Source organism: Melampsora larici-populina (genome assembly GCF_000204055.1).
Source record: "Melampsora larici-populina 98AG31 unplaced genomic scaffold MELLAscaffold_27, whole genome shotgun sequence".
NCBI lineage: Eukaryota > Fungi > Basidiomycota > Pucciniomycetes > Pucciniales > Melampsoraceae > Melampsora > Melampsora laricis-populina.
Genome location: NW_006768791.1, coordinates 531,313 through 556,656, shown reverse-complemented (window position 1 = coordinate 556,656; position 25,344 = coordinate 531,313). Strand labels below are relative to the sequence as shown.

Below are 25,344 nucleotides of genomic sequence, written 5' to 3'. Positions count from 1 at the left end.
CGTTTGTCTTTTCTTAATCTCCATTCTCTTTAACCAGTGCCTGCTTTCCTCTTTCTCCTCTTCATCAAATTTCCTTAGATACCTTTCGTACGCTTTGGATTTCCACCGACCTCTTGATGTTATCTGGTTTAATGGTACGCTTTCATTCCACAGGAAGGAGGCGCCCCCCACCCGGAAGGAATGGCCGGTGAGTCCTTCGTATCCATCCTTGACCCAAGCTTTCCTTAGTAGGCTCATAACTCCTCCTTTTGTTAATCGCGTGCGACCTCCCGGACTTGACATCCCATATGCAAACAAGGGGTCTTCTGGGTATGACCCAAAGTCGATGTGTCGTTTTATTAATCTTTTGACAGCTGACACCGGGTCGAGTAGGGATTGGTGGCGTCTCAGTTGCAGGTATTGGACTTCGCCGGGTCTTGCTGTTTTAGCTTCTCTCAATGCTATCGACATGACTTGTTCGTCGTCCGATATCTTTACGTCGTTGATCGTGATCGTTTTCGACTCATTGAGTGAGGTGAGTTCACCCAATCGAGCCATGCCCCAAAAGGCCACTAGAGCGATTGTTACTGACAGTTCTGTTGCCTCGTCGTTTCGTTCTAGGTTTCGTAGTAAGCTAGCGAGGTGTTTGACTTGGACGGGTCGTTTCTGGGGTCTGCTTTCTGATCGAGCATCGAGTAGCTTTGCGGCTTTCAAAACTAGGTTCACTTCTTTTTGTTCGACCTCTCGGCATCAAAGGTGGTGGTAGAGGTGCCACGCTTTCAGGCCCGAAAGATACGCCTCTATGGTGGAGGGTTTTATCTCTTGGTTGGTCTTCGGTTCGCCATCTGCTTTCGGCGCTGCCCATTGGATGAAGAGGAGGATTTGTCGTGCGGTGGCTGGTAAGAGTTGAGTCCTGTCTTGCCCTGTTTCTCTTCCGAAGGTCATGTATTTTGTGATCGCCGAGTTATACTGAATCAGGGTGTCTCTCGACCAGCTTCCACCTAGGATCATCATTCTCTGGACTGGGTCGTTATCCCATGTCACCATTCCATTCCGGTCGCTCATGAAGTTTTTGATTTTCCTTAGGTCTAGGTCTTTCTTTCCCGACGTGGGGTCTGCGTTCATGTTTGCTTGAGTCTCCTAATTATGTTTGTGTTAGGAATGGGATTAGGTCGGTGGGGGTATCGATCACCACTTCTTCGTGCCAGGCGAGGTTGGTTTCTAAACCTCTCAATAAGGCGTCCGTGTTGTTATCTCCTGAGGTAACCCGCTCTTGCTTTATTGAACACTGGTGAGTGGTTAGTAGTTTTTGAATCCGTTTCCACTCATTATTTACCGCCTGATCTTTTGATCTGGTGTTTCGGATCGCAGCTTCAGTAGTTGTATTGTCTGTCCAGACAATGAAACACTTCCCTCTAGTTTCTTTCAGCTTCAGCAGGACCAGTAGTCCAAGTCGAACCGCCACTGTTTCAATCCAGGCAATGTTACGCTTCACTCGATCTTCACCTATGACGTCCCAGCCTGGTTTCAATTTGAACCTCGCCCAGTTTCTGCCAATTAGCACGCCAATTCCATACGAAGTGGATGCGTCTCCCACCCACTTGATGTCTTCTGGCTCCAGCGTCGGTATGATTCTCATGTTTTTTAAATTGGTGAGTACTTCTAGCCATTCCTCAAGGTCGTCTCTCACTGATTCTGTGATTCCTCTCCTTGCTTCCCCGTTTCGCCATGCGCCTTTCCATCCATGGAGCTCCCTCATATAGCATTTCATATCAGGCATTATGTAGGTTATGTGACATAGTTGCCCCACCAGTTTCTCGATGGGTTTCTTCTTCCACTTTTCTCCGCTAAGTAGAGCCTTTACTTGTTTGATCCTCGTTTCTAATTTTTCCGTCGGGAGTCTGACGGTTTTCTCTCTACCGTTCCAGATGAAGCCTAAATACTTCTGCTCATCTTCGAAATCGGCATATTTGGTAAGATTACTTTTCACTCCCATTCCTGCGCTGAGTTGCAATACTGATTCCATACTTATATTCGAATCTGTCTCTCGTAGGAGTAGGTTGTCATCGACCCAACAAAAGATTTTGGGGATGCCAAGCGCTCTTTGCATGATCTCCTTCCATACGTCGGCCGCTCTGCCAAACGTGCCGCATCCCGCCACTCCCCCGAATCCCACTCTGGTGTCGACCCACAAGCAGTTGTAGAAGTCCAGGATCAGGAGGTATCTCCACTGGGACGGGTGAGTAGGGATTTGTCGGTAGGCTTTAAGCCAGTCAAACAGCGCCAACTGCCAAGTTCGATCTGATTTCCGTAGGAAGTCTGCAAGGATTTTGAAGTCATCCCAGGTTGTGATGAATTCGTTCTTATCTACAAACGAGTTTACAGACTATCATTGCCTATGTGAGTATCCTATCTTCCTTTGTCATCTTCCTTCTCTCTCTCTTTTTTTTTTTTTTTTTTTGTACTCACTGGGATGTCTGCTCCATGTTTCGGGAACGATAAATTGTTTATCATCCGGAAGGTGCCATTGCTGTTTGTCACGCTCCCCATCGGGTTAGATCGGAAGAAATCAAAGTGTCTTTCGACTTCTTGGTGAGTAAACGGTCCATACAGTTTCCCTTCTAGTCTCTCTTTTTCTATGGTCTTCTCTATCTTGTCTCGTACGAGAAGTGCTGATGTCTGATTTGCTGGGGTGTACCATGGCAGGCCCTCTATTGTATGTTCGGGAATCCCTTGATGGAAGCCTTCTTTGAGGCTGACTAAAACGTCTCCCCACTCTTCAACTAGGTCTAGTTCGATCATAAGTTGTTCCCACTCGGGTATATTTAATTCACATTCCGCTTTTGTGGGCCATTTCCCTCTCGGGCTGCTTGATGGGTTGCCAGGGTGCCTGAAGTCGATGTTACCTCTTGGGTTTGTGAGTGGTTCTTCACTCGGTATTTCACCTGTGTTCTCTATGTCTGACATGCTTTCTGTCTCAGACGGTTTCCTTACATAGTAAGATACATCATAGTCAGCTCTCATTCATCTCTCACTCTCACTAAGTCATGGATTGGGATGGAATGTGGGTCATGACTCTCAAATGTTTGTGTTTCATTGCGTTCTGTCACATGTCATACTCACTTCTTTTGACTTACATCTGTAGATGCGTTTGTTCTGTTCACCTGCGAACTCGAACCGCCTTGGTTACCTCCATTGCTTTCCCCTTGGCTTCTACCCCAATTGCCTCCTCCTCTTCTTACGTTCCCCCTCCCGCCTTTGTTCCCTTCTTTCCTATAATTAGGGTTGAAGTTCTGCGGTTTTCCCCTGAAATTCGGGTTCATCCGGACCGTACTTTGGTCGCCGAGGTTCTGTTGGAAGTACCCTTGGGCGTTTGTTGCCGCGTACTGTTGATGATTTACCGCTGGTTGGGTATAGTGATGGAACACTTGAGGGGTGGATTGGAAGGCGTTGACATTTTCGTGAGGTTCGTGTCTAGCTTGAGACCACATTGATGACCGAGCTGACTGAGTCGATTTTGACGTTTCGACTCTGTCTTCTTTTGCGTCTACTCGGCTTGGGTCGTCCCATTTGGTCTGCCGACCTGACCAGTTGGACCCGTCTAGAGGATCTATGAAGCTTTTGGTTCCATTCAGGGCGTACGGATTATCGAGAAACATGTCATCGTGTTGTCTGAGCGTATCTCTCTCTGCGAGGCGTAGTATCGTGGGGTTTCGGATACTGATGTCCGCCATAGAGGAGTTGTCTTCACCCACTTTGAAGACGAGGTAGGTTTGTCTCATCATCAAGTCATAACGATACGCTAGCACCCAACACCCGTCATTCTCTCGTTGTATTTGCAGGACGTTCTCGAAGTGTTTCCTCATGACTGGGAGGACTTCTGTCTGTTTGTACCGTTTGAGGTATAATAAGAAGAGGTCTTTTTGTCTGTGCCATTGTGCCACCGTTGTTCTCCACTCGCTAGGGATCGGGGAACCATTATACGCGTTAGAGTCCGCGTCTTTGGTTTTCGCCCGGGACGACTTGTTCAACACAAAGGTTATGTCTTGGCGTAGCCACGCCGGGTCGAAAATCGAGAGGGGAATGTAGCGACTGAAGTCCTTCAACGCCGTGTCCCAATAGGGTGAGAGTGCGTTTAGATGATCATTGATCATCTCTCCTGTCTGAACCTTCATGACTTTCCTCTCGGATTTGGATGTTTTCTTGGTTGACTCCGTGGTTGGTTTTTCCTTCCCTTTGTCCAAGAAGGCTAACCAGGTCTTCTTCTCTTCCGTCAAGCGGTCGTAGGTTTTGCAATCACCTTCTTTGAAGGCTTTGTCGATCTGTTCATCGAGGCGCATGGAGATGCTATCTGATACAGTAGGGACATGTTTGACTTGATTGTCGTTGGTGTCTGTAGGATTTGCGTAGAAGCATTTGGTAAGTTAACCTGTTCCTTTCCTTGTTGTTCCTTTCTTTTTTTTTTTTTTTTTTTGGGTTTCTATGTAAGATTGACTCGCGTCTTCCCCTCCCATTTTTTTTTTTTTTTTTTTTTTTTTTTTCTTTTAGCTTCCGCTTTTGGGATCTATCATTTCATCTCTCATGGAGGCATTTCCCGAGGGAAGGATGTATTAAGAGGGTTCTTAATTTGGGGGGGGTTGCCACAAATGCGACGTCTCCACTAACCTTCATCAGCATCACCTAGCACGATGCCTCCCACTGTTGTTATCTGTGGGCGATGTTTGTTTCTGTACGTGCCAGTCCAAAGTCCACCTTGTTGGTTGTCTGTCTCTTCTTCACTTCCCGTAGACTCGTCGTCTTGTTCGTTGACGATTGGGTTACTGACAGGTGGGCGGAGTGGTGGGTTGTTTGTTTTGCGTTGGCGGGCTGGCGCTTTCTTTTTCGTAGTTTGTCTTTCGACTTCTTCGTCGGGTGGTGTTGGAGCTTGGTTTGTCGCCGTCTTCGCTTTCTTTATGCGTATCGGTCCCACCGATTTCGATTTGGCGGTTGCCGCTGGTGGAAAAGGTTTTGGTGGAGCTTTCTTCCTCTTCGATTGTCTAGTCGGGGGGGTGTCTTTCTCTTTAGCGCTAGTTCCAGGGATCGGTTCTCCTTTGCCTTCGTCTTGGCTTTCTTCATCTTCGCCTCCATCGTCTTCTCTTCCTCCTTCCATCTCAGTCTTCTTCTCTTCCTCTTGCTCTTGATTCTCCGCTTCTTTCCCTTTGCTTTCGTCCTGTTCCCTTCTGAGCGATTCGTCGATTTGGTTATGAAATTCTTCACTATCCATGACTTCTTTTTATGGTTGATAAGTTGTGGACAAGGATTTAAGTGAAAAAGGGGATGGTTTCGTATAGTAGGGAGAATTAAGGTTGTGAGTGACAATTAAGGTTGATTGTGGTAGGTCTCCCGGGTTGAGATTAAGGTTTTCCAACTTCTAGATTCAGCTTCTTGGCGTTGTTGTGTGTATTCTTGTTGATGATGTTTGTTTATTGTGATTAATCTTCTGATAAAATTGAAAATATTTTATATCTATCACCTAAGAGAGCTTGATTCTCTTCTTTCTACGACTGAGGTGCAGGAAAAGAATTTAGTAGAGAGGGAGGGAAAATTCTCTCCCTTCTCTCTGTATCTTTGTCCCACCCGACCTTGTCGTGTGTGTAGGTTACATGTGCACCTAGTCTAAGTCTTACCTCCCTCACCACAATAGAAGTGTCTTAACACGTCGTGCCTTTGGTGGGAAGCAGCAATTATTTTCTCTATACCTCCTATCACAAAGAGGGGTGCGAAGATCATAAGACAAAATAGCACGATTCTGATATTTTTATTCATTGGTCGAACTTGGATCTTGTAAAAAAGGAAATATGAAGTATGTATCAAAGTGATCTCAAGCCACGAAAACTTGATTGATGATCTGATTATAGAAAGAATGTGTGCTGAGAGATGGTTGCTGAGTTTAAAGATGGAATCAAAAGAAGACAATGTTGAGCAATGTGGACTGTGGAATGAAGGTAAGCATGCCGTCGGTCAGAACGAAGAGTGTGAGGAGACTGATTTGCTATGATGCATTTTCATCAATGTCAGAAGCTAATTACAATATGAGTCAGTTTCAATTTAGTGGATGTCGTCGACTAATTAAGTTCAAAGTCATTATTCCTTTCATATAAGTAAATTCAAGTTTCATGTGATGTAAGTCCGCTTTAGAGGTTTCCACGTGCCAAACGCCGTCTGGGGAATGAAGTTGAGCGCGGGGAAAGGAAACGGGAAAAACAACTTATCAAATGTAAAAATATGAATTCAGAGAGTGAAAAGATTACAAAGGATATCACTCTCCCCAGACTTTGAGCCTCTCAGCAGGGAATAGCTTTCCATGTGAAGATATGGTTTGGATATGAGGATATGAATGCATAGTATGGATTAGATTTTCTAGATGTGTGAGGCCTACTTGAAAGGACTAGGACATAATCCATGTGGACAGCCTTATATCTGACCACATTACTTTTCATGTAGGTTACAAATCATTTTATTGAGAAGGCTCTGACGCAAAAAATATGAATCAAATTGGTCATTGAACTGCAAGAAGATGTAAGACTAAAAAATATGATAAGGATGACAATTTGGTCATACATATCGACTAAGAATGTTGGTACATGCATCTTATCAAGAATAAAAATGATAAGCAATGAAAACAAACATAATCATGAGAACAAGGATAAAAAGAGGAAAAAGGTACGAGAATGAGAAAAGAACAAAGAGGAATAGTAAAGGAAAAGAAAAAGACAAGCCCATAGCCCAAGCTTCCATTCCTGATCAATCAAAGCGCCTCATCTACCCCCAAAACCGACTACTAGTACATGGATCATCATCAATAGCCTTGTTGCCATCAAACCGGAACGAGGTGATTCAGGATTCATTGCATCTTTTCCTTCTCTTCCTTGGTTCATCTTCACCCGCTGTATGCGATGAGGTGGGGCTGGAGTGTCTTGGAACGAAGACTAGTTGTCGGCATTCGGAGGGAAGCTTGCGACGTTTAGTCTCCTGACAATTCTCTTCTACATAGGTGTTGTTGGCAGTTGTTGATCGGTCGACTTGTGGGTTTTCCCACTTTGGTAGGGACGATGCGTCTAGATTAACATCTACCGTCCAATCAATCATGTGATGAGGAATCGGAAAAGGTGCCACAGATGATCGTGATGGAGAGTTGGAGTCGGCATTATGAGTGTGACTGAAAGCACGAGAAGTGGATTCGGTCATCAAATTGTCCTGTTCAGAGTTATTAGAAAAGAAGGGAGCATACGTGTCCGGTCCAGATGAGCTTTTGTAAGTCAGACTTCGTGCAATGGAGCCGATGTCGGGGGAAGTTGACGCGTCGGACTCGCATACCATCTCTTCATCGATCAAGTGGTCAAACATGCTGATGAGTTGAGAAACCGAGGTATCCCGTTGTCGAATTGGCCGTACCTCCTCAACTCGATGCCTAAATGGCATTGGTCGAAATGCTACTGGCCAACAAGATGTCAGCCCAATTCCAGTTAAGTAAAGAGATAGATGAAAGTCAACTGACGTCTCAAGACTGCTTGGTCGCGCATCGAGGGAACATTGTACTCGAGCCGGGTTACACACATGGGTTCAAAAGTAGTCTCGTCATCAAGGGGTACAAAGGAACCCTGGATAAGAGAAGGCGAAGAAGATTGAGAGTGCATATTGTGTGAAGTGTTGGGTTTAATAAGAGAAGAAGGTTGATATGGGTTGTTGGTGCTACTACTAGTACAGGATAAGGAGTTGTGATACTAGAAGATAGAAGAGGTGCTCTTATATGATATGATAAATGATCCAGTAGAAGGAATGGAGAACGTAAGAAGCGGGAAAAGCTGGAGGATGAAAGTGTGCTGAAGATCAAGATGTCAAGTAATTCGGTGACTGTTATATAGGGCAAAACAAAAAGAATCTCAACTTGTTCTCGTCATTCTGTACCTGTTTCTAAGCGGGTTGGCTCACTGAAGAGCTATATTTGCCTTGTCAAGGTTGCATTCCTCATCAATCGTAGAAAGGTACCTATAACATTAATTTTAGGCTGAGCAAACAACCCCCAACAAGATCCCTATATACACACTTCGACCAGCCCTCTCTTGCGTACATTTTCCATCTTGTAAGTCACATGACCTCATCTTGATAAAATGACAAAGGTGACCACCATTGATTGGAAGTGACGCTTTGCATGCTATGTTGGAAGGGAAACATGAGGTTCGCAGCTCCTGAAGTATTATACTAGTACATAGACATCCCTTGAAAACTTGTTGATGTATCCATAAAAGTTGAATATCCTAAAAGTTTTGTAAACAAAATTATCAGATGAAGTGCATCAACTCAACCCTGCCTGCACGAGGAATAATCTCCAAAGCTTGGGTAGCGAGTCATTTTATACAGTCTTGATAGGGCTGGTGCGCCATGAAAGCTCGCGCCCTTCTTGATCTCAGTCTCGGGTGATGGGCTTCTCTCCATCCAGGACCAGATTGCTTGCTATGTTGTATATGTATCATACTCTTATCGAGCACAATACTTTTACTCATCTTAACTTGCCTCGGTGGGTGCTATGTAAGTGTCCTGCTCAGCTTGGTAGAAAGATGAAAAGGTCTTCCCCGAGTAAGAACTGTCAAGTTTAGTTTTGATCATTGCGCTGCTATGCGGACTGGAAATCCCCGAGACCCAGATCTTCGGCTCAGCCTTTATCCTCACAGAACTTCCACATTCGAATGATTATTTAATTGAAATCAGTTGTGAAATGAGATTCACAAGTGAAGACTGCACAAGAGTTTGGCAAAGTGATTTATGTATATAGGTCAACTTGATTCAATGAATATGATATTTGAGAAATTTAGAAATGATTTCTTGTTGAAGCTTCATTCCCCATTCATATGATTCGTTGGATCACCAAAAAAACGTTTAGATACAATAGTACAGACTCATTCGGACCCAATTTAAGAACGAGGAGGTTGACCGCGTCCTCTGATGCGAGATAGATCATTATCAATCCAATTCACGACCTCTTCCTTACTTATCGGGACCCCATGAGAAGGGTGATACGATCGTGTTACACTTTCCCATTCTGTGATCGAACGCAATAGGTTAGAAGAAACTTCATTAGACAGAGATTGAATCTTTGAAAAGATGAGATGACTTGTTGAAGAGTCAGTCGAAGCACTTACCATGTCCACTTGCCGGTGCATCGGCGTCAAGCCAATCCGCAACGGGTCGCGCTTTCTCACCGAGAGCATATCCGAATCCTCCTGGGTCTGATTGCATCGTGGAGACGGCCTTCTCAACTGCCTCCTCCATATTACCCCTCACAAGGATAGGTGAAAGGAACAAAAAGCAAGCCAAGAAGAATCTCATTGTGATTTTGTAAAGATGTTTGGTTTAATAAATTTTGAGGTTTATGTTGAAGTGAATTGATGACTCAAGGGAATGTGTTGGTTGGCTTGGTTATAAAAAGAGCGTCTGTTTAAGGGATTTTACTGAGTAATGATGATGAAGTGAAAGGAACACAAAGCTAAAGTATTTGGCTTCTGGGGGAAGGATTGCTCATGCCCTCTGTCGCCATTATTTATACCCTTTCCTGGCGTTTGGTAAGTAGTGATAAGTCGCGTCAAGCTGTGTGTACCATCGCGATATTCGCACTACATACCTTCAACCTCAAATTGTAAAGGAGAGAGTCATGAGACTAATCTGAAATTATGGTTTCTATCAGTGTTAGAGGCTAACTAATACGAGTCAAGTTCGATATAATGAACAGTAGTCATGGACGCAACACCCCCATGCCCGCCAATGCCCATGCCGTTTCGACAAAAATTATAATGCTAGCGATCTATGATATGAGACTTTGCGATCATTCTATGCATTCTAAAGTGGAGCTCAAGTTTCATGTGATGTACGTCGGCCTTAGGAGTTTGTCATCTGAAGGACATCATCCGAGGAATAAAATCGAGGGCGGAGAAAGGAAAAGGGAAAACCAATTCGATCACAATCATGAATGATATAATCTGATGTAAAATGGATTGATCAGTTTGTCCGTTCGATCTCATACGTTGTATCAAGTTTGAAGGTGGTTAGCCAATCTGTCCAACAGATCTTGCTCATACAAAACATGAGCAGTCCAACCTTCCTTTGTCTCCTCTTCTCCTATTTATCAAGTGGGGGTGTATCAAGAATACTGATAGGAGAATCCAAGCTACCGCGTCCGAGGACAAAGAATCGGGGGGAACAAGGGAGTATGTAGCAGTCCCGGAACATCAAATTGCAGTTGAAGATGAAGTTCAACATGATCATACACCCATGATCAATTCCAGGTATCTTTTCGCGAGCTTAACAATACCGCGTGCACACAAGGGGCTTTGCTTAAGGTTAATTATGAGTTCAGAACTATTGAAATGTTCAAGAGATCCTGATAAACAAAAACAGATTGGTAAAAATAAAGGATTAGGAAAAGAGTAAAAGTTGATAAGGTCTAGTGAAAACAAAACAAACTCAAAGATTATGATATGCTGAAAGTCAATCTGCAGTGCAGGTGATCCTATTTGTTAAAGGTAATCAAATGCATCAAGTTCAATTCTTCAGTGAGCATCTATCAGCATTGCATGATTGACTCAACTGATACCTCAAATCGCTCATTATATGTACCATTTCCTAAAACCAAATCCACTTACAATTCAAATTTCTTAAATTTGAGATCCAAATTCTCGAATCACTACTGTTTGTATCTATATTTATAGAAATTCTTTTCAATAGCTCAAAAAAACATAAAACAAAATCACAAAATCATTCTAATCAAAAAGGTTTTTTTAAAAAATTGTAGCAGTAAAGAATATACAAAGAAAATAGTAAAAGGAACCCAACATAACAACGAGACCCGAAAAAGAAAGAAAATCATCAACCACTCAACAAAAGAACCAATCTAACTTTTTTTTATTCTAAAGTTCATCATGACCAGTATCATCATCATCCTTAATATTACCAAATCCCTTTAGCATCTCACTCAAATCACCTAAATCTGGCATTTCTTTCCCATCAGCTCCTTTCTGACCTTGCATTCCTTTTAACATTTCTTCTAATTTCTTTAATTCATCTTTCATCTTTTGATTAGCTTCTTGAAATTCTTCACTCTTCTTTGGATCTTTCTTTTCCGATTCATCATCATCTTTTTCTTCTACTTCCATCGATTCTTCTTCTACTTTCGATTCTGCTTCTTCTTCTACTTTCTTTTCTTCTGAACTTGTTTCTTCTTTCGTTTTTAAATCTTCTTTAACTTTAGACCAATCTTTCCATTCTTCGTTCTTTTCTTCTTCTTTTCCTACAACGTTCTCTTCTGTTGATGTTGATCCTTCTCCTTCTTTTCTACCATCAACCGGTCCAACTTCAACAGCTGGTGCAGGTTTGATTTCTCCAACATCTACTTTTTCCTTTTCATCTACCCCAATCGATTTCCTCAATAAAACTTCAATTCGATCAAAATATGCATTGTTGTCTACCACGTTAAATCCTGATCTAACCAAAGATGTATCCCAAAGTGTTCTAACTACATATTTAAGTTCTTCATCCGCTTCTTCTTCTCCTTCTGGTACTTTACTCAATAATCCTTGGATCAACGGATGTTTCGGGTTGATCTCAAATACTTTTTTCGCTTTCTTGATCATGTCCATCATAAAGTTGTTTTCTGATCCTCGACTTCCTTGAGCTGCCATCAATCGTTCCATGTTACCCTGAAAAGATCAAAGTTTCAAAGAATCAATTTCAGTATAAGATTTCAAGGATTAGAACAATGATTGAGGTTCAAGAGGTACTTACAGTCCATGCGTATGAATCAGCGACAACAGCACAGGGTGAAGTCGTTAATCGGTTAGAGATCACCACTGTTTGATCATCAATACAAAAAAAATGACGAGTCAGTCAAGCAACGCAAAAAAGGAGTAAAGAGAGTGGTACGTACCATCACCAACATACTCATCCAACTCCTTCTGAATCCACTTAGATAACGGTTCATACTCCTTCTTATATTCTTCGAAAGCAGCCTTTTCATCTTCATCATCATCTTCATCTCCCATCTTAAGACCTTTCTTTGCCACATCCTGAAATTTAAGTCCATCATACGTAGCCAAACTTTGAGTAATCATCTCATCCATTGGATCCACCAAATACAAAACTTCATAACCACGTGCTACTAATTTCTCCACGAAAGGTGATCTACTTAAATCTTTAACTTCCATACCTGCACCAGCCATAAAGTATATTTGTTTTTGATTTTTCTTTCTTCTAGCTACATATTCATCTAAACTAACCAGTGATCCTTCTTTAAGTTCAGATGAATGAAACCTCATCAATTTTGATAATTTTTCTCGATTCTTAATATCTTCTACTGCTCCTACTTTCAAGGTCGTACCAATCTTTTTCCAAAGTTTTAAATACTTTTCCGGTTCTTTTTTAGATACTTGATTTAAATGATCCAAAAATTTCTTTAAGATGATGTTTTGGATTTGTCTTAAAGATTTATTAACTTGTAAACTATCTCTTCCTACATTCAATGGTAAATCGTCTGCATCAATAATCACTTTAATCCAATTAAACCATTTCGGAAGGAAATCAGGTGATGGTTCTTTGGTAATCAAAACCTTTCGTACAAATAATCGAACTGAATCTAACTGAGCATAAGTTTTGGTATAGAAATCGGCTGGTAAAGTTTCAGGAATGAAAATTAATCCATGGAATGCGGTTCGACCTGCATCTCCCTATTGTATTTGAAGAAGAAGTTTTGATTAGTGATTTAAAAAAACAAAATTATGAGGGTGGGTGAGACTGACTTTGAAATGAATCCAAGATGAAGGCGCTTCAGTTTGACTAGTAAGTGCTTTATAAAACGTAATATAATCTTCATCTGAAACTTCCTTAGGATCCCTATTACAAACCAATCAGAAGACCAAAGCTTAACAAACCATCCGATGAGAATCAAAGCCAAATTGAAACACTAACCTAGTCCAAATAGGTCCCTTTGTGTTAAGTTGATCCCATACTTGTTTCTTTACAGTCTTTGTCTTTGGAGTAGCAGGAGTAGAACTATCTTCTGAATCTTCTGAATCTTCATCAATCTTTAATTCATCTTCATCTTTCTCTTCATCAGTTTTCTCTTTTGCTTTTGATGATTCATCTTCATCATCATCAGTTTTGGGCTTTTCTTCTTCTTCAATTGGAACTTCTTCCTCTAAAGATTCAAGATTATTGAAAGATCAGTATTCAGAAAAAGAGAAATGCGTAGTTAAGCAAATACCAAACAAACCTTTTTCAGTCCAAAGATAAATTGGTGCGGTTGTGGAAAACTCAGAGTGAGTTGAGATGAGTTCTTTAAGTTTATCAATCTCTAGATACTCAGTAGCATCATCTTTAATATACCTATAGATAGAATCACATCATATGTAAGTTAACGTATTTGAATGAGAACGAAGAATAGAAATCAAATGAGATCCTTACAAAGTGATCTCAGTACCACGACCTAAAGAATTACCACGAGGATCTTCTGAGATCTTAAATTCAGCAGCATCGGCATTCGATTCAAACACCCATTGTTTATCATCTGAATTAGATTTACTTGAAACTAAAACTCGATCAGCTACTAAGAAAGAAGAATAAAATCCTAATCCGAATTGACCGATCAAATTATTAGAGGTTTCTGTTTTTTCTCCTTTTTCTAATTTACTTAAAAATTCAGAAGTTCCTGATCTAGCTATCGTTCCCAAATTTTTTTGTAATTCTGATTTAGTCATACCTACACCGGAATCTAATCAAAAGAAATTCAGAGGTGTTAGGATTCTTGTAGGTTATGTTTTTGGGAGAAAAAGTAGAATTGATGGATTTACCTCTAATGATCAACCTTTTAGATGGTTTATCAGCCATAATCGAGATATTAAGAGCAGGTGCAGTATCCAATACCTGAGCAAAACAAAACAAAACAATCAATGAATGTTCGAGGTTCGATTTGAAGGTCAGATGAAATGAACTTACAGATGAATCAGTTAAAGAAGCAAATCTAAGTTTCTCAAGTGCATCACCGCTATTACTAATCAATTCTCTCAAGAACACATCCCGATCATGATAAAGATGAGAAACGACGACACGCATAAGTCTAGCAATATCACTCTGTGGAAATGGATTCAAAGCATTCAAAGATCAGTTTCTGGAATTTGATTTGGTTAGAAAAAAGGGGAAATGGTGAAAGACTCAACTTGAAATTCGAATTTTTCTTGATTCTTTGACATTAAGATTTCTTGTTCTGGTTGAAATCCTGAGATTGGGATTTGAACATCTTCTGCTTGTTCATTTTGTAAGTTACTTGTTGCTTTTGAGAAATGTAAGAGTGCTATAGATAAAGTCACAAATAGAAATAATCGTTTGTTTTTAGTAAATCGCATCTTGGTTTGCTAGTTTAGTTGGTTTTGATTTGATTTGAGAAGATGGTTTGTTGAAGTTATTTAGAAAATATCAGGTATTGTTGAGTATGTAGTGTCGTATCGTAATGGTATGGCTATGGTATGGTATGGAGTCTGGAATTTGTCGGTAGAAAATCGATTCCCTTTGTCTTTAAATCGAGCTTTAAAGCATGAAATAGAACTTTCTAGTAAAAATTTATTCTGCGCGGTTGACTGTGACGTGGAAGTTCCACGCAATCCCATTCTCATCTCATCGACTTCACCTTAACATTTCATCATTTCATCATCAAGATCTCCCTCCTTTCATACAATTTGTATTTAATTTGATTTCAGAGACATGTCTCTAAGCTCAAGTAAATCAAATTCATCTCAATCATCAATCCCTTCTCTGCGAATAAACTTGCCTGGGCGACTCTTTCAAGTCTTTTTGGCTATGCACAAAACAAGTTTCTACAAATCAGCATTTCTTCTCGCTCTTACTACTACTATGTACATGCCCTGCTATATTTATTTTCTATAGCGATGTTTATCACTGCGCTCACCTACAATGACATAGCTTTACACTGCCTTCAATCCTCTGATTTGTTGCTCCTCTGGCTTACATGGCTTGAGATATTTCACATCCGACGTATGTATTAGAACATCTCCACTGGTATTTGCTTAAACTTGTGATTTATATTTGACATACACTTTTTAAGGAATTCCTCACAACCAGCACTGTGTTGAACAGAGACCGTCAGACAAGGAATTCTACGTTAGGTCTTGTTTACAAGACAAAGAAATCACCGGACCAACAGAGCATGAAGAGGATAGTCAGGACCAGAAGATGTAGAGGGCGGATCAGTTGTGGTACCGTCAAGGATCAGAGATCAAGACATTCAAAATATACGTACGGATAGTGTAATTTATAAACTTACATCTTGGGTAGCTTGATAGATACCGAACAAGGTGTAGCTCCTCGCCAGTCTTCGCACCGCTGTCCCTTATGAGGACAGGCTTGTGTTGAGCCATAAACACATTTTGATGAAGAACCGGGTTACTGTGGTTTATAGCAGATGTTTTCGCCTTCGAAACGGCAAACGGGTGTTTGCATCGATGGCTGTGTGCACTTCACTTAGATTTTGTTTCTGCAGAAATCTATATTTCTGTGTACTGATAGAAATCTTATCACACTTTGCTAACATGATTTATGTGATAAGTAAAAGGAGATGGATGAGCAGGAAGATAGTGATGCTCAGAAATCTGGGGAGGGAATTGGTAAATTGATACAACATGATAATTTATAACTCAGATGAAAATTTAGGAAGACAAAGTGTACTTCACTATGTAGGAGTTTTAAGAACGGAGGAAAAAAAATCGAAAGGTTGCTTCGATTTGATGAACATTAGAGTAAGAACATACATAGATATTTTTTTGCTGAGCTTGATGAGACTGCACCTGAATGTTCGAGAGTGATATGTACCACGAGGTACCACCCTCATTACATCCTGTTCCACCTCAATACATGATCCTTGTGTTAAGCTAATCGCAAACTTGACAAAGTGTTTGATGAGATGTCCGGAACAGTTCATAATAAATAGGGAGTTTGTCGAGCTTTGATGTCCTCGGTTCTTTGGATCCTCCAATAAGTCTTCTTCTTGATAAATTAAAATAGGATGACATGATGCATCACACCACCGATGAAGGTTGATTCATCTAGCAAAAAATGTTGTACCAATTGGCTAAAACATTTAATTTGAGATCAAACGAACCAAGGGATCGATATATTTCAAGTCTAACATGATTTTGACAAACTTGAGTTTCCCTATTCCTTTTTCCTCTTCAGTCTCATTGCTCGAATGTAGTTGTTCGGGTGAAAACATCCTGAGTCACACTTACATCACACATGTGATTTAAGCTCAACTTTAGGATGATGGTGAAGCCGCATATCAAAGATAGTGTAGCATTATAGAATTTTATTGTCGAAACAGCATGAGGGTGTTACAACTTGCATCTACTCGACTCATATCAGCTAGCGTCTCACATTGGTGATGATTATAATATTGAATTAGTGTTAAGTTTGGTGAATTAGACTCCCGACTCTCTCCCTTCCACCTTGAGGAGTATGGTCTCATCTTAGGGGTAGTGCGGACACCGTGGTGGTACCCACAGCTTGACGCGACTTATCATCAACGACCACACTGCGAGGAACAGATATAAATACTGCTGATCGAGGGATGATTATCCTCTATTCACATCACTCAGCTTCTCTTGCTTTGACTTCATCATCATCAATCAATAACATTCTCTAAGCATACGCTCATTTTACAACCAAACCATCAATCACTTTTGCTCGAGTCATCAACTTACTTCAACATAAACCTCATAATCTATTAAACCAAACCTCTTTACAAGATCAAAATGAGATTCTTCTTAGCTTGCGTTTTCTTACTTTCACCTATACTCGTGATGGGGGTTAGTATTACGGAGATCATTAGCCAGATGAATGCAAACCCAGCAAAATTCCGGAATTTGTTCGTTGAAAATCAAAAAGTTCTACAGTGGCTACAGGCTGGGGGGCCAAGCAGTGGATCGGGTATGTGCTTTGATCAACTCCTCAACGAGTAATCTGATCTTTTGAAAGATTTAACATTTTTCTGATACTAATTCTTGTATTTACCCTATTGCGTTCAATCACAGGATTCGAGGCAGCAAAAGAGATGTATGGCCGTAGAATGATTCCGCGTGGCGCCACGGTAGGTGTTGATGACATAGCCGGCTGGATTGCGGATGATCTAAGGTGGGTTAATACAAGAGGTTTAGAAAGATCATAAGACAAAACAAACTCCGGGTTTTGATTAGATGGCCGTTGGCTGTCTGACAAATTATGTGAATTGGGAATGAAGATTTCTTAGGATAAAAATTCATCAACTATCATATGGAATCAAATCAAATTGACCTACATATGTAACACTTTTCTCGCCTCATACGCAGTCTTCACATATATTTCCCATTTCACCTCTGATTTGAACTCAATAATCAATTATTGCTAAAGGGCTTTTGCAAGGATAAAGGCCAAGCCAAAGATCTACATAGACCTCTGGGACAATCAGTCCACATATTAGCCCAATACACTTGATCATGTATCCAAGTTGATCATTTTACCAAGTTGAGAGAAGACTTCTTTATCTTCCTACTGAGTTGAGCTACATACATATGTACACATGATGAGGTAGCTTTGTGTTTGGTAAGAGTTTGAAACATACACAACATAGCAAGCCTGCTTGGGGAAGAGGAGCCCATCAATCTAGAGTTGGTGTGAGCGGTCATGGTGAGCCCTCAGAGCCAGCCCTATCAGACAGCTATGGCTGTGACCCAACCCTGAAGTTTCAAGGCTGGCTACGGGTAGAATGAAAGCCCTAGCCGTTTGGCAGGGCAGGTTGGGGCTCAATAGTAGGGGCAAACAAGGCTCAGAAGGAGGATAACTAAATGATGTCTTTGGAGAGCTTGTATGTGATGAGATTGAACAGATCAAAAGCTCTGGAAGGGGAATAGAGTCAACCTGGCAAAGGAATCTACCAACAATTCATCATGTGCAGCATTGGCACATGATTTTTGGACTTTTTGAATTCTTGAATCTGAATGTCAAATTTGAAAGTGAGGTTGGAAAATTTGAAAAGTCAAAAATACAAAACTTCAAAGTTGAAAAGTCCACTGTGGCAAAAATTGATTATCTTACCTTCAAATTTACCATGTGAAGAGTCCATTGTGGATGATCTTGGATTTGATTGTCCAGGGAACAGACTGTTGGCCTTGAAAACATTGTTGCACAGAGTTGGTTGGTCAGGACCAGGTCCGGGTCACAGACCTATATCAGACCATATGAAATGACTCAGCATCCAACTTTGGGAGATTTTTCCCCATGCAGGCAGGGTTGAGTGTGTGCTTGTGAGGAGTACACATCTGTCAGATGTACTCTTCACTGGGAATAGCAGAGAGGAAGGCAAATCCTGGCCTTCATGTGGTACAGAAGACCAAATTTAGTTGACCTCTAAGGAGATGGGTTGAGAAAGGGAAAGAAAGGTTCAGGGAAGTAAAGAAATGATACACTCTAACCTTGTAAGACTGTAAGGGGCCAGCTTTACACTTTGGTAAACCAAAGATCCTGAAGGCTACTTTAGAGTTCTTAAAAAAGAGGAAGCTTTGCTGCTTTGAGGTTCATTTCTAGAGACAATGAATGCCCTGTGCTTGTAGAAATCACACTACAATGAATATAATGTTTTCTGGGCAGAAAACACAAATATTGGGTGGTTAAGAGGAGGGCAAAAAATACAAAAGAATATGGATATTGTTCCTGGTGTTGAGAGCTTTGATCTTAGTATTTCTTTGTATTTTGGAGTGTATATTGTTGAACGTACTAACAAAATCCCCATATTCATCAGATTCACACCTGTAACAGATGCTGAAATTTGGTTCCTTAAATAAGGATTTGAGAGGACAATTGGAATTCTACAAATGCTCATAAAATTTGCAATTCTTGGTCAAAAGGATCACTTTGAGGCTCATTAGAAAGCCAGTGTCTCTCTCTGAATGTCTTAATAATGAGGCAAGGCTTCATCTTCTCTCACAAAGCAGCTATAGTCACTTTGAAGTATCTTCCACAAAGCCACATAGATTCTTTGCAAAGCTAGACAAAGCCCTGCCCCCTCAATAGAAGGTTTGGAGACATAGTTCAGCTTTCTAATGAACCAATAATGGAATGTTTTCCTTTCCAATCACAAAAGTTGTGAGCATTCAGTTTTTTGTTAGTACATCCAACAATTGTGGGATACAAAGTAAAAACTGGGAGTTTTTTCCCAGTTTCCCAGTTTCTCAAATACAGCCAAAAACAAAAACTGGGAAACTGAGAAAAAATCTCAGTTTACTTTGTATCCCATAAATATACACTCTAAAAATACAGAAAAATACTTGGATTGAAGCTCTAAACACCAGGAACAATATACATTTTGGTATATCAATATTTGTGTTTTCTGCCCGGAAAACATTATATTTTTTGTAGTGTCAGTACCTTGGGTGTTCAGAAATACAACCATCAATCATATTCTTCAACAAGCTACACAACTAACAATGTACATGAAGACTAGGATAGTGAATGGTATTAACTTCCATATTGAGCATAATGAAGAAATGTATTTACAGGATTGGTAAGATAAAGATACATCGAGAAGTTGTATTAAGAACTGAGGCTGAGAAAGTTAGATGAAGGAGTAGGAGAAGGCAATTAATGATCAAGGATGAAAATTTAATTTGGAAATGACTAATGCAATCTCTGAAGCCAGCGGTAAAATGCTTCATGAGAAGAGGGAAATCTGGAATATAAATAGAGACATTGTGAGCTGAATTAGACAGCCCCACACCCCTCAACAGCAATCCAGGAAGTCGTTCTTACGACCAATGGAGGCTGAAACAGTAGGGGTGTCTGGTGGATGTAAGTTTGTAGCCTCCGGCTTTCAAGCCAAACTCAGCACATATGTCTGTAACCCTAAGGGGTGGCATAAATGCTGAGTTTTTGCTTGAAGGGGGGGTTTACGAATTTACATTTATTTAATCTTCTCAGTAGGAGTCAAGTGAAATGTGGTTTTGTGATGTGATTGTAGTAAAAGATGAGGGATAGATCTAGGGAAGAAGGTGGGTTTAGATACTCTCAAGTCAAACATCAACTTGTGGCTGGTGTGCAAGTCTTGTCTATTCATGTGTCAACTTGTGGTTGATGCTTGAGTTAGGTTTATTATGTATTTAACACATTACAAACATCTGTTTGAGTGGCGCTTGACACTGAGCCTTGAAGTTGAGATGTGGCTTATTTTTTATACAAAATGTTAATATTACATGTGGTACTATTAGCCAGTGGTCCTGTAATCAGGGATCAGGGCTGACACTGCTCTCCCAGATATCTGTGCACGTCAAAATACATAGGATATAATTATGTCTTTCACAACTCCAATAACTGGTTCTTGACAAGACAAGTTTCTGAAATTCATTCTGTCTTCCTGCCATCAGTGGTTACCCAAACAAGAAAATTTCTTTCACTGTAGCAATACCACTGCACCTACAAAGCTTTACAATGTCTTAAGATCAATGGTACTCTGACACTATGCCAATTTGCAAATTTAACACTGAGTTTAGAAAATTGAGAAAACATAGGATTATGGAGAAGCTGGGAAGGGTCAGCTTTTCATAATTTACAACCACAATGCAGAAAATGTCAGAAACCCAATTTTGGTCCAAAACTGGGAACTGGGATGTATTGGGAGTCTGGGACAGTGACCTTGCAAGACCAATGAAATCACAAATTCTTCTGCAAATCATGTAGTGTCTTGATCTGAAAATGTCTACGTGACTTGGAATACGGTCTGTGATAAATGTTCCTGTGACAAAGAGGAACTGATATGCGCTATAAGTTAGATAAGGATCACTAGAAGTTCTCCTGTTATAGGAAAGAACTCTGACCTGATATGCGCTATAAGTTAGATAAGGATCACTAGAAGTTCTCCTGTTATAGGAAAGAACTCTGACCTATAATGTAGATAGATTTGATAAAGTAGAGCACACGATGTTATGGTGAGCTCTCAGTGATCTAAGTGAAAGATAGGTTTCTCTTTCCAAAGATTATTAATTACCTGATATGCGCTATAAGTTAGATAAGGATCACTAGAAGTTCTCCTGTTATAGGAAAGAACTCTGACCTACAACAAATAAGAGAAAGATACAAATATAAATATGAAAGATAAGTCTCGACTCTTCTATTATTGATAACAAAAGTAAATACCTATAATGTAGATAGATTTGATAAAGTAGAGCACACGATGTTATGGTGAGCTCTCAGTGATCTAAGTGAAAGATAGCTACAATGTTATAACAGTTAGTTGGATACATAATATGAAAAGGTTCTAAGATGGGATACGTACGTTTCTCTTTCCAAAGATGAGGAAAGAGAAAACGTTACAAATGAAAAGTAACTATCTTATAAAGGCTTTCAGATACATTGACGTCATAGTAAGTGTTTTCATTTCGTCATAGCTTTCGTAACATGTAATTAGGAAATTGTAACTCCTCGCTTCTATTCTTCATCTTTTCATCCTGAGTCAATTGAACACCAACACCCCCCCTCAATCGACAGCTTTGAAATATCATCATTCAATTAACCTAAGACCTATCCTTTCTCTAAAGCTTCTAAATGGACCTGGATGTAATGGTTTTGTTAAAACATCCGCCAGCATATCCTCCGACTCCACATGTCTCAATTGAAAAGTACCATCCTTAACCTTCTCCCTCAACCAATAAAAATGAATTTCTATAGCCTTTGTCCTTCCATGTAGCACCACATTCTCAGACACATCTATAGCACTCATGCTATCACAGTTTAAAAATTGAGGATATTGTTGTTTTAATCCAATAGATTCTAATAACACATTTAGCCATATCATTTCATCACCTGCTTCGTTTGCCGCTCTAAATTCCGCTTCAGTTGAGGATTTTGCTACCGTCTGCTGTAACCGACTCCTCCAACTTATTGCTCCTCCTGCCATCATAAACACATAGCCAGTGGTCGATCTTCTAGTACTCTTATCCCCGGCCCAATCAGCGTCAGAGAAATATGTTGGTAATGTCCAGCTATTGTTGCTGGATAATTCTTTTGGTAGTGTTAAGTCATATTTGTAATGAATACAGAAAGAAGCTGTGCCTTTAAGATAACGGAGTACGTGTTGAAATGCCTCCCAATGGTGTTTATTGGGGTTCTCCAGATGTTGAGATAAACACCCTACCGCGTATGAAATGTCCGGTCTTGTGCATTGCGCTAGATACATGATGCTACCAACGCCGCTTCTATAAGGCAAGTTCAATCTTTTAAACATAGCTGATTCTTCAGGCGTTGATCGTCGTAGTTTGGTGCCTCCAGGGAATGGTGTCAAGGCCGGTTTACAGTCCATCATACCAAATCGTTCCAGAATTGATAGAGTGTACGCTTCCTGACCGATGGCATAGTGATGAGGACCTTTTCGAACAGTTTGTATTCCCACTACGCATGTAGATAAGCCTAAATCCTCCATCTCCCATAATGATTTGATCTCTTCTTTAAATGCTTTGATGTCATTACCGGTAATTGCCATATCATCAACATGTAAGTAGAAAATGCAGATGTTATCTCCTCTTACTCTAATGTATACACACTCATCAGCTACCGATTGAACAAATCCGACTGCTCTGCACTTGGTCTTAAACTCGTCATTCCACTCTCTTGCAGATTGCTTCAATCCATAAATAGCCTGATACAATAAACATACTAGATCTTCTCCGTCTTCACCTTCCTCGAATCCTTCTGGTTGTTCCATGTAAATCAGCTCCTTAAGCCTGCCGTTCAAGAAAGCGGCCACCGCGTCCATTGAGTGTACTTCCATACCAAAGATCGTTGCATAAACAATGATTACGCGATATGATACCGGTTTGCCAGTGGGAGCAAATGTGTCTAGATAATCTACACCGTAAGTTTGTGTGTAACCTTTAGCCACTATTCGAGCTTTTCTCTTGTTGATGGTGTTGTCTGTGTTCATCTTAATTTTAAGGTGCCACTTGCTGCCGACGACTGGGTGATCTTTAGGTCGAGGAACTAGACGCCATACACCCCGTCTCTTCATGTTGCTCATTTCTTTCTTACAGGCTGTCAGCCATTCAGCTTTATCGGGTGCCTTCATGGCTAACTTGTATGTTGCTGGTTCGTGAATTAGGCGAACAATAGGACCAACTGAGAAAGCATAGTGGAATAGATCGAATTCATCGGTGAAAGAGGATGAGTCGTTCCAAAATGCAAAGTTTGCCGATGGAGTATATCGAGTCACAGGTTGCCTAAGACGTTCCGATCTTCGTGGTCCTGAGTCCTGATCAATTACAAGGTCCTCAAGTTGATTATTAAGATGGTCTTCAGTATTGCCTTCGATTTGCTGTTCTACCAAAGGTTCTGTTTCCTGGTGCATTCCTTCACCACCAGGGAGTAATTCGTTGTCACTTTGCTCGCGGTGATTGTCTGGAGCCAAAGTGGAAGGATCCGTTAATAAAAGTTCGTCCTCATCGTCAACTGATAGATGGCTGACATTGAAAGGCTTGAGTTTCTGAAAAGGAAAAATATGTTCTTTGAAGGTAACATCATGAGAGAGAACGATGGTGTTTGATTCTATGATGAAAACTTCATAGTTATGATTATGATTAGTATGGCCAAGGAGTATAGCTTGTCGTGAAACGTGACCAAAACCCCCAGTACAAAGGGCTTTGCGTATGAGAACATAAGCTAAACATCCAAATGTCTTAACATGAGACATATCCGGTTTTGACCCATACTTCAATTGATAAGGGGTTTTCCCTTTTGGTAGGGATGAAGAGACAGTACGGTTGAGAAGGTAGACTGAAGCCTTGACTGCATAAAGCCAGAATCTAATGGGCATATTAGCCTGAATCATCAATGCGCGTGATTTCTCCTTCACAGAACGATTACCACGCTCAGCTACCCCGTTCTCCTCAGGGGTATGAGCTGCAGTGGTCCGCATATAGATGCCTCGTTCTTCGCACCATGGCACCAGTAAATCATTGATAAATTCACTACCATTGTCGATGGTGAAATTCTTGACCTTTGCTTCACATTGGCGTTCAACTAGTGCCACGTATTGACGGATCTTCTCAAACACAGCCTCAGATGATTTATTTGAAAGGCCTGACACATCCCTAAAACTTGAGTAATCATCCGTGAAAAGTATGAAATATATACTTCCACATAAGGCCGGTGTCCTGATGATACCGCTCAGATCGATATGAATATTTTCAAGTAAAGATTTACTTCTCTCTCGTGAGTAAGAATGAGAAATTCGGTGACCTTTCGCAAGGTTACATGGATTGCAGTCAATAGAATCAGGAACAACTGTTGATTTCAAGTCACCGATACCAATCACACTCTCCTCTGATAGCATCATTTTCATATATCTAACATTAGGGTGGCCTAAACGACGGTGGAGTGAAATAGCATCAGTGAAAGAGGCTTGAGGTGGTTGAGATCGAGTCAATATGCTAACTTTGACTTGTAATAAATTGATGTTCTTCATGAAGTGTCCGACGAATGCAACTTTCCCAGCTTGAGAGATCTTGAAAGAATCGCCTTCTCAAACCGTGATAAAGTCCTCTTTAATCAAAATCGTTCCGCAGATCAAACTGTGCTTTAATTCCGGCACGTGCAAACAGTCATGCAATTTGAAGATATCACCGTTAGGACCTTTGAATGAAACAGATCCTTTTCCTACAATTGGCAAAGTTACTGTGCCACCAGCCAAGTTCAGCAATTCGTGACGATTGGATATATCTTCGTATAATGAGAATGAGTGTCTATCGTTAAACATGTGATGAGATGCTGCAGTGTCGATCAGAGCAATAATCGAGTTCTCGGCCGCATTTTTCGCAACCTCGTCTCGAAGATGCACCGTTGATACATGGCTGGCTGAAGGTGACATTCTAGCGAACGAAGCTTCAAGATCTTCAATGGATGGTTCGTCCAGAACAGCGGTTGAGGCAGATGCATCGGGAAGGTTAGAAGGAACCTCTCCTTTCCATTGACCGAGTTTGATCCTTTCAGCTATCCATTCACGTTGCATATGTTCATTACCTGGCTTTTTGAAACATAGATCCGGTGAGTGATTAATGCCTAAACATTTCTTCTTAGTGCATTTGTTTGCAAAACGATTTCTAGACACCGCACTAGCCTCCGGCATGATCTGAACGGGTGGATGTTGTATAAGTCGATCTGGCCTATTACCCCGCAGCATCGCAACAGTTGCCATTCGTTTCTTCAAGGCATTCACCACTTTGTCATAGTCCGTGATGTCTTGATCGGCTATGGCCTTAG

General features: G+C 40.8%; 6 protein-coding genes across 6 annotated transcripts; 2 read left to right on the top strand and 4 right to left on the bottom strand.

Moving 5' to 3' along the window:
* Positions 1-4,639: 4,639 nt before the first annotated feature.
* On the bottom strand, positions 4,640-5,242 carry MELLADRAFT_64599 (uncharacterized protein; the record flags this gene model as incomplete). Its single annotated transcript, XM_007411807.1, has 1 exon — positions 4,640-5,242. The coding sequence occupies one exon, from the start codon at positions 5,240-5,242 to the stop codon at positions 4,640-4,642; it is 603 nt and encodes a 200-aa protein (XP_007411869.1).
* Positions 5,243-6,855: 1,613 nt separating this feature from the next.
* MELLADRAFT_64598 (uncharacterized protein) lies at positions 6,856-7,655 on the bottom strand (the record flags this gene model as incomplete). The annotated part of the gene is made up of 2 exons (XM_007411806.1): positions 6,856-7,454; positions 7,517-7,655. 2 exons carry the CDS (start codon positions 7,653-7,655, stop codon positions 6,856-6,858), a joined length of 738 nt encoding a protein of 245 aa, XP_007411868.1.
* Positions 7,656-8,930: 1,275 nt separating this feature from the next.
* MELLADRAFT_108123 (uncharacterized protein) lies at positions 8,931-9,345 on the bottom strand (the record flags this gene model as incomplete). The annotated part of the gene is made up of 2 exons (XM_007411805.1): positions 8,931-9,058; positions 9,159-9,345. 2 exons carry the CDS (start codon positions 9,343-9,345, stop codon positions 8,931-8,933), a joined length of 315 nt encoding a protein of 104 aa, XP_007411867.1.
* Positions 9,346-9,767: 422 nt separating this feature from the next.
* Positions 9,768-10,443, top strand: MELLADRAFT_108122 (uncharacterized protein; the record flags this gene model as incomplete). Its single annotated transcript, XM_007411884.1, has 2 exons — positions 9,768-9,880; positions 10,170-10,443. 2 exons carry the CDS (start codon positions 9,768-9,770, stop codon positions 10,441-10,443), a joined length of 387 nt encoding a protein of 128 aa, XP_007411946.1.
* A 476-nt stretch (positions 10,444-10,919) lies between these two features.
* MELLADRAFT_88520 (uncharacterized protein) lies at positions 10,920-14,405 on the bottom strand (the record flags this gene model as incomplete). The annotated part of the gene is made up of 10 exons (XM_007411804.1): positions 10,920-11,708; positions 11,794-11,858; positions 11,936-12,731; positions 12,804-12,897; positions 12,973-13,201; positions 13,277-13,389; positions 13,468-13,774; positions 13,854-13,926; positions 13,999-14,133; positions 14,220-14,405. The coding sequence occupies 10 exons, from the start codon at positions 14,403-14,405 to the stop codon at positions 10,920-10,922; spliced, it is 2,787 nt and encodes a 928-aa protein (XP_007411866.1).
* A 2,418-nt stretch (positions 14,406-16,823) lies between these two features.
* Positions 16,824-17,236, top strand: MELLADRAFT_108120 (uncharacterized protein; the record flags this gene model as incomplete). The annotated part of the gene is made up of 2 exons (XM_007411885.1): positions 16,824-16,998; positions 17,103-17,236. 2 exons carry the CDS (start codon positions 16,824-16,826, stop codon positions 17,234-17,236), a joined length of 309 nt encoding a protein of 102 aa, XP_007411947.1.
* Between the last annotated feature and the right edge of the window lie 8,108 nt (positions 17,237-25,344).